The sequence below is a fragment of the Cebus imitator genome, unplaced genomic scaffold (assembly GCF_001604975.1).
Source record: "Cebus imitator isolate Cc_AM_T3 unplaced genomic scaffold, Cebus_imitator-1.0 Scaffold18, whole genome shotgun sequence".
NCBI classification, from domain to species: Eukaryota; Metazoa; Chordata; class Mammalia; order Primates; family Cebidae; genus Cebus; species Cebus imitator.
Genome location: NW_016107333.1, coordinates 4761054 through 4770027, shown reverse-complemented (window position 1 = coordinate 4770027; position 8974 = coordinate 4761054). Strand labels below are relative to the sequence as shown.

At 41.6% G+C, this 8974-nt stretch overlaps 1 protein-coding gene across 1 annotated transcript in view; it reads right to left on the bottom strand.

The window, feature by feature from the left end:
• Nucleotides 1–1157: 1157 nt before the first annotated feature.
• Nucleotides 1158–8974, bottom strand: part of RBL1 (RB transcriptional corepressor like 1) — an 80720-nt gene continuing 72903 nt past the window's right edge. The window contains exons 19-21 of the mRNA XM_037734423.1: nt 7367–7515; nt 4091–4255; nt 1158–1665 (exon numbers count right to left, since the gene is read on the bottom strand). Of these exons, the coding sequence (XP_037590351.1) occupies nt 1495–1665; nt 4091–4255; nt 7367–7515 (485 nt within the window). The 3' untranslated portion in view covers nt 1158–1494. The remainder of the gene's footprint in view (nt 1666–4090; nt 4256–7366; nt 7516–8974) is intronic.

Below are 8974 nucleotides of genomic sequence, written 5' to 3'. Positions count from 1 at the left end.
GCCTCCTGGGTTCAGGCAATTCTCCTGCCTCAGCCTCCTGAGTCACTGGGATTACAGGCACGCGCCACCATGCCCAGCTAATTTTTTGTATTTTTAGTAGAGACGGGGTTTCACCATATTGACCAGGATGGTCTCGATCTCTTGACCTCGTGATCCACCCGCCTCGGCCTCCCAAAGTGCTGGGATTACAGGCTTGAGCCACCGCGCCCGGCAATCTTAGACTATTTTAAATGAGCCTGGTTAAAGACAGGTGAGTTAAACATTGTGCCTTTCAAAAATTAAGGTTTGCAGTTAGAAACATAAATATTTGATAAAACTTCTCAAAATAAACTATGAATGGGTTATCCATATCCTCTAGATTCTGGATACATATTAGAAAAAGCAAATGTTAAAGAGGTGATATTTTGGAAAGCTGCATCCCTAGTACTGGAAAACATCTTCAGGAGTACCCAGTGGTCAAACACTAGGAGGAAACTCATGATGCACTAATAATACTGAGAACAAAGCCAGGGGAAGTAATAAGCAGCTGTTTTACTGATGTATTCAATATATTAGAATTATGAGGCATGAGATGATATTTATGTGGTTTTTTAAATGGTTTCAAATATTCTTAGGGACTCAATTAGACATGACTGATAGTATGATCTGAAAAATAGTATACCACACATCATCATGATGTTGCCTTACTAATAGGAAATTTAGCTTTTAATAACTAACTGAATTTTATTCTCCTGGATTGAGAAGCAGCTGCCAATTTTGAGAACTACATGAGTTAATGCAATCATGTATGAATAAGTTAATGTCACAGAAACCAAAATGATAGTTTACAAAAGAAGAAAGTGCCCCATTTATTGGGTTGTAACATCAGGCTAATATGGCTTAGGGCTTGAAAGCAAGGATAAGGGTAGCACTGGGGCTCAGGTACAAATCCACTTATGCTCAAGGAGAGAAAAGGCATGAGAAGGGGTGAGACAACCCTGAATGGTGGTGGCACCTGGATGTGGAATTACCACAGTGGGCCAGAGACAGGCTGGTACATCACCCTCTGGCTCAGGTACTCTGGGAACCAACCCCCTCCTTCAGTATTAAATTGAGTATACAAATATCTGAAAGCATGCTTACCAAAAGTAGATTATTTATCCTCACATTACAAAACACAGAAGAAGGAGACATTTATTTTTAAAAGACAGCTAAAAAGTTACAGGGTTTCTCCTTATTTCATCTTGAAAACTAACCCAAGGAGAACACATTAAAAAAAAAATTCCTTGACTATTAATATTTTTAAAAGGCACTTAAAATATTCCTTTCCAATTCAACTTAAAATACATCTTTGTCAACTATATTTTGGATATAAAAGCACATTATTTTTGTGCAATTTTTTCTTATAACCCAGTGATATTTACCATCTATAGGGCCTAAAAGGTTTGAAGGACAGAGCTACAACTTTCTGCAGAACAATTTGAAAGTGCTTTTATCACAGAAACAACAACAACATTAATGACTTGCTCTCTCACTGACAACATTCTGTAGTCGTTTCAGTAAAACATCATCATTTTCTTGACAGGCGCGTTTGGCAGGGGATTCTGCATCACTATCGATGGCTATTGCTCGCTTCTTGGTTCTCTGCTCACCTTGCCTTATCATGTTGTTGATATCTTTCAAACTCTGTACAGAAACAGAAAGTGTGTGAATAAAAGAAGGAGAGGGGAAATGGCAGCAAACAACCAAGTTAACTGTTTTTTTCCTGCGCTCTATTCTCTATCCAAATCTTAACAATGGGATAATGATTCTTTTTTAAACTTAGAACAACCTAATAAGGGATGGCTAGAACTAATCTTTTCAGATAGTTTAAAAAATCAGATTTAAGGCCAGGTTTGGTGGCTTACAATACCAGCACTTTGAGAGGCCAAGATAGTTTGATCACTTGAGCCCAGGAGTTCGACACCACCCTGGGCAACAGGGCAAACCCAGTCTCTACAAAAAATACAAAAATTAGCCGGGTGTGGTGGCTTGTGCCTGTAGTTCCAGCTACTCAGGAGGTTAAGGTGGGAGCATTACCTGAGCCTGGGGAGGTTGAGGCTGCAGTGAGCAGTGATCATGCCACCGTACTTCAGCCTGGGCAACAGAATGAGACCCTGTCTCAAAAAAAAAAAAAAAAAAAAAAATTGAATTTACTGTAGAACAGTAGTTCTCAATGTGTAGTACCCAGACTAGAAGCAGCAGAAGCACCTAGAATTTTTTTGTTGTTGTTGCCTAGGCTGGAGCGCAGGGCACAATCTTGGCTCACTGCAACTTCTGCCTCCTGGATTCAAGCGATTCTCCTGCCTTAGCCTCCCTCGTTGGGACTACAGGTGCAGGCCACCATACCTGGTTATTTTTTTGTAGTTTTAGTAGAGATGGGGTTTTGCCATATTGGTCAGGCTGGTCTCGAATTCCTAACCTCAGGCGATCCACTTGCCTCGGGCTCCCAAAGTGCTGGGATTACAGGTGTGAGCCACCATGTCTGGCCAATTTTTTGTATTTTTAGCAAAGACGGGGTTTCGCCATGTTGCCCAGGCTGGTCTTGAACTGCACCTGCACTCAGGCAATCCTTCCCCCTTGGCCTCCCAAAGTGCTAGGATTACAAGTGTAAGCTGCCTTGCCTTGCTGCTTTTCAACCTTTAATGCGCTTACTAATCATTTAGAGATCTTGTTAACCTGCAGATTCAAAATTAGCAGGGCTGGTGTAGGGCCTGAGATTCTGGAATTCTCACAAGCTCCCAGGTGATCCTGATGTTGCTGGTCCATGAACCATACTCTGAGTAACAAGGTAGAAGAGAAGTGGTTATTGAAATCCATGTATATAACAATTATAGGGAGCTTGTCATAGAGTCCTAGACCTGCTAGCTAGTGATTTGTTATTCACAAGGTCTGTGGGACAGGTATCTGCATTCAACAAGCTCCCCAGGTGATTCTGGTTCATGATTTCAGAATTACTGTCTTAGAAGTCAAGTCAATCTTTGATTCCATGCAGCAATCTCTTCTGAACATCCTTATGGGAAATAAATTTGCAAAAGGAAGAAATGTAAGTCTGTGAATAAGTGAATCTTTTTGTTTTTTGAGACAGGGTTCCACTCTGCTACCCAGGTCGGAGTGCAGTGGTGCAATCACAGCTCACTGTTCTTAGCCTACAGGGCTCAAGTGACTTTCCCACCTCAGCCTCCTGAGTAGCTGGGACTATAGGTGCATGTCACCAAACTCAGATAATTGTTTTGCTTTTAAAAGTTTTTTTGTAGAAATGGTGGCCTGCTATATTGCCCTTCAACTCTTGGGCTCAATCCTCCCACCTTGGCTTCCCAAAGTGCTAGGATTATAGGCTTGAGCCACTGTACCCAGTTACATATATTATCCTAGTCAACTTTATCAAGTATATTAGGAACTCTACAGTTATCTGTGTAACTGAATAAGAAAGTAATGAGTTAAGAAGCAGCCACTGTATTTTGACTGAGTTACAATGTGCCCCACTACAATTTCTTCCAGTTTATACTGATTCTGACTTCTGGAGACATACTGAACATATCTGCTTGATAGTCCATGAAGTATGTGAAAACAGCAGTCATGTCCATCATATCTTCATTGTTGAACAGGGATAAGGATGGAGATAATCACAGAGTTGTCTATGCACATAAGAGGAGGCTTCTGTTTTCAGATGTTTTCCTGGTTACCATCCACTAAATGCACTTTCACTTCCAAGGCCTTTCTTTAAACTTGACATCATCCCCCATGTCTGACCATGTGCAGGTGTTGCCTTACTGGCCCCTTCTCAAGATCTTGCTTGAACAGAGAAACATGCTGGGGACTTTCAAAGTGAACTCCACAAATACTATGTCAATAGTAATGGATTAAACTAGCTCAAACTGAAGACACTGCTCTTGATGAGAGGAGACATGCCATAGTTAGCAGTTCATATTTTGTTAGCACAGTAGTAACTTGCCCCCCCCCCAAAAAAAAAAGAGGTAAGATTAACAATTGTTGACCGTTAACCTGAAATCCAACTTTTAACCTATGTATGTATGTAAATCGCTTTGGAGTAAAGCCTGTATCACCTTACCTTAGAAGGGCTACCATTGAACTTGTACAGCAGAGCACTTCTTGGTGTAAGGCCTGACCCATTCTTGTGAGGGGAAACATAAATGGAGTGCTGTTGGGAAATGCGGCGCGGTGAGCCTGGCTGCTGTTTAATATGAGGAAAAGGAGAGAGTGGTGGAACATCCATCTAAAATAATCCAAAAGTCAGATTTTTAGACAAAAGTGTTTCTTTGTTTTTGAATCTCGTATTTTTATTCTTATGGTAACTCCTAGTTAGGAATCAGTTATACTGTAAAAGCTTACTTATGGCTGAGAAAAGCAAAAAAAATCCATTACTTCTTGTTTTTTTTTTTTTAACAACAACAGATAAACCAGAATTTATTTTCCTGAATCTTCCAGGATATCCTATAACTACTATTAAGAATTCTGGCTGGGTGCGGTGGCTCATGCTTGTAATCCTAGCACCTTGTGAGGCTGAGGCAGGTGGATCACAAGGTCAGGAGTTCAAGGCCAGCCTGACCAACATCGTGAAACCCCATCTCTACTAATAATATGAAAATTAGCCAAGTGTGGTGGAACGCACACGTAATCCCAGCTAATCAGCAGGCTGAGGCAGGAGAATTGCTTGAACCCGGGAGGTGGAGGCTGCAGTGAGCTGAGATCATGCTACTGCACTCTAGGCTGGGTGACTGAGCAAGACTCCATTTCAAAAAAAAAAAAAAAGAATTCTGGCCAGGCATGGTGGCTCACAGAGACCAGCCTGGCCAACAGGGTGAAATGTTGTGCTATCTCTACTAAAAATGCAAAAATTAGCTGGGCATGGTGGCACATGCCTGTAATCTGAGCTACTTGGGAGGCTGAGGCACTAGAATTACTTGAACCCAGGAGGGAGAGGTGTGGCACTGAGCCCAGGTTGTGCCACTGCACTCCAGCCTAGGTGACAGAATGACACTCTGACTCAAAAAAAAAAAAAAGAAAAAGAAAAAAAAAGAATTCTGGAGCGGGGCGCAGTGGCTCACTCCTATAATCCTAGCACTTTGGGAGGCCAAGGTGCTCAGATCACTTGAGGACAGGAGTTGGACAACAGCCTGGACAGCATGGCAAAACACCACTACAGCCTCCTGAGTAGCTCCTAAAAATATAAAAGTTAGCCAGGCATGGTGGTGTGTGCCTGTAGTCCCAGCTACTTGGGAGGCTGAGCACAAGAATTGTTTGAACCCAGGGGATGGAGGTTGCAGTGAGTTGAGACTGTGTCACTGCACTCCTCCCTGGATGACAGAGTGAGACTCTGTCTCGAAAGAAAAAAAAAAAATCCTGGACAAGATGCCAGGAGGTAAGCCACAAGCATCAGAATGTCATATTCATGCTTAGAAAGTAGAGACAAAGAGTAATCTTCTAACATTTGCTGTAACAGTCTCTTTCCACAAACACACCTCCCACAACCAAAGCAGTAGCAGAGATAATAAAGAGAGGCAGAGAATTCTATCAGCCAGCAGGATGATTCCAACATGGAAAAAATCTGTTAATGAAATGGGAAAGACTTCATATGGAAATAGAAAAGATGTAAAATAAGTTGGCGAGCAAGGATTTAATTTTTCTTTAATATCCTGTATAACTGAAATAAATTAAGATGGTAGAGATATTCAGAGTATCGCACATGACAGACGGGAGGTGAAACTGATGGAGCAGGATGAACAGTTTTGACCTCTGAGGATAGTAACAGACCATATTCCTTGAAAAGAGGAAGAACAGAAATGTAGAGATGCACACAGATACATATACACAGCTATTGGCTGGCTGGATGCAGCTTCTGCTACAGCCCTCTTTCTTTTTTTTTTTGAGACAGGGTCTCACTCTGTTGCAGTGCAGTTGTGTGATTATGGCTCACTGTAGCCTTGACCTCCTGGGCCCAAGCGATCCTCCTACCTTAGCTTCCTGAGTAGTTGTGTAATATTCATTAAAACAATTAATTTGGTAATTTTGGTAATCCAGGCCTACCTACTTTCTTTTATCTTTTTTTTTTTTTTTTTTGAGATGAAGTCTTGTTCTTGTTGCCCAGGCTGGAGTGCAATGGCACAATCTTGACTCACTGCAACCTCTGTCTCCCAGGCTCAAGTGATTCTCCTGTCTCAACCTCTCAAGTAGCTCGGATTATAGGTGCCCACCACCATGCCCAGCTAACTTTTGTACTTTTTAGTAGAGACGGGTTTTACCGTGTTGGCCAGGCTGGTCTCGAACTCCTGACCTCAGGTGATCCCCTCACCTTGGCCTCCCAAAGTGCTGGGATTACAGGTGTAAGCCACAGCGTCCAGCCTTTTTTTTTTTTTTTTTTTTTTGAGACAGAGTTTCACTCTTGTTGCCCAGGCTGAAGTGCAGTGGAGTGATCTTGGCTCACTGCAGTCTCCACCTCCTGGGTTCAAGTGGTTCTCCTGCCTTAGCTTCCCGGGTAGCTGGGATTCCAGGCACCCACCACCATGTCCAGCTAATTTTTGTAGTTTTATAGATATAGTTTCACCATGTTGGCCAGGCTGGTCTTGAACTCCTGACCTCAGGTTATCTGCCCGCCTTAGCCTCCCAAAGTGCTGGGATTACAGGCATGAGCCACCACCGTGCCCAGCCCCTTTTGTCTTTATCTTGAGAAAAACATTAATCGCACAATATAACAAGAGAAACAGAAAACAACAGGAAAAAATTACCAAATTAACTGTTAATATTCATGTTCCCATCAAGTTCTTACCCATATGTATACAGAATTTCTAGTAACATAATCACAGTACAGCTAAAATTCCCGCCAGGTGTGGCGGTTCATGCCTATAATCCCATTACTTTGGGAGGCTGAGGTGGGTAAATCACTTGAGTCCAGGAGTTTGAGACCAGACTGGCCAACATGGTGAAACCCAATATCTACTAAAAATACAAAAAAATTAGCTGGATACGGTAGCACGCGCCTGTAGTACCAGCTACTCGGGAAGCTGAGGTGGGAGTATCACTTGAGCCCTGGAAGCAAAGGTTGCAGTGGGCTGAGATTGTGCCACTGCACTCCAGCCTGGGCAACAGAGTGAGACCTGTCTCAAAAAAAGAGAAAAAAAAAATCCCATGATTTTCTCTGGTATCTGTTGTACCATAGCCTTAATCACTGATGAAGTTACTAGTCATGCTCTGATTAATTGCTAGTAATTTTCTCCTATATATGCATTAGTGGGGCTTTAAACTTTGACATATTTATCTAGCAAAATAAACTCAGAGTAATCCAACTATGACAGCAAATAATAATAAAATAGTAAAACATAAAACATACCACATGGTCCTGATTCGACAAGTCATATTTCAGTGCAAATGACTTCACTCTTCCTACATATATTGTATTGTAAAATTTTATAAGATCACCTCTTTCCTCTTTCACTGGTCCATTGGAACAGTCAGGTGTTTTTGCAGCATCTTCCAAGTCTGTTAAAAAGAATGCAAAGTTGTGACACAAGCACACTTTATTTTTTTATTTTTGAGACAGGGTCTCACTTTGTCACCCAGGCTGGAGTGCAGTGGTACAATCTTGCCTCACTGCAGCCCTGATCTCCTGGGTTTAAGTGGTCCTCCCATCTCACCCTCCTGAGTAGCTGGGACTAGAAGCATGCACCACCATACCTGGCTATTTTTTAATTTTTATTTTTAGTAGAGATGGGGTTTTGCCATGTTTTCCAGGATAGTTTCCAACTCCTGGGCTCAAGTGATCCCCTGCCTCAGCCTCTCAAAGTGCTGAGATTACAGGCATAAGCCACAGTGCCCAGCCACAAAGTATATTTTAATATACAAGTCGGTGATTTAAATTACCTTTCTATAATATTAAGAAAATCCCACAAATCTTTATGTAGATAAATCAGTATTTTTAGAGAAGGTTCAGAAATCCAACTGTATTACTTATAAGTCAAATTGGAATCTAGAGAAATGCAAACATATGAACTGAAGGTGGTGCTCTTTTCTCTAGATGCCACTGCAGAATGTTTTCACAACAACAGCTTTTGAGCTTACTGTCACTGGTGGCTCTTAGAGGGACAACAGCTTTGGGCTGGTGTTTAGCTAAGTTCTACAGTATGGGAGGCAGTGGCAAACCCCAGCTTCAGATAACAAAAGGGACTGCAGATTATTTCTTCTTGGCTCTTTGAGAAAGGTGGAAAGATTCTAAAAGGTAAAGCATATCCTGAGAGGTTAAGGAAAAAGCAAAATGAATTAGGTTTATTTCTCTGCAAAAACAGGTGTTCTAAGAGCCTTATTATACCACGTACAACAGGAACCCTGATCAGGAACCAATGTTCAGATTTTAGTGAGCACCCTCAACTGTAAAATGATAGCTTGCCCCAACAGATTCCTGTTTATTGGTACAACTCTGGGACAGCTTGTGAAACCAGGCAGAACTTTGTCCTACTATTTTTTTGGGAGGAAGAGTATTACAGAGTGTTACAAACTATCATCTACCTGCATATACAAGAACCATGTGTTTAGAAGAGCTAAGAAAACCACTGCCAATTAAAAATAATTTAGCATATATACGAAAAAAGCTCTCATTCTCAATATACTGCAAAATTTGAGAACCTGGGTAGAAGCATGCCTTCACTTTAGGAAAACCAGGAAATTCAAACTTGGTTCAAAGGCCAAACAGCCCCAGGGGATCTCAGTCCTAATTTGGATATCTTTTTTACTTCTGATATTTTTAATTATTTATTTATTTATATATTTTTTGAGATGAAGTCTTGCAATGTTGCCTGGATGGGAGTACAGTGGTGCCATCTTGGCTCACTGCAACCTCTGCCTCCTGGGTTCAAGTGATTCTCCTGCCTCAACCTCCCGAGTAGCCGGGATTATAGGCATATGCCACCACACCTGGCTAATTTTTTATATTTTTAGTAGAGAC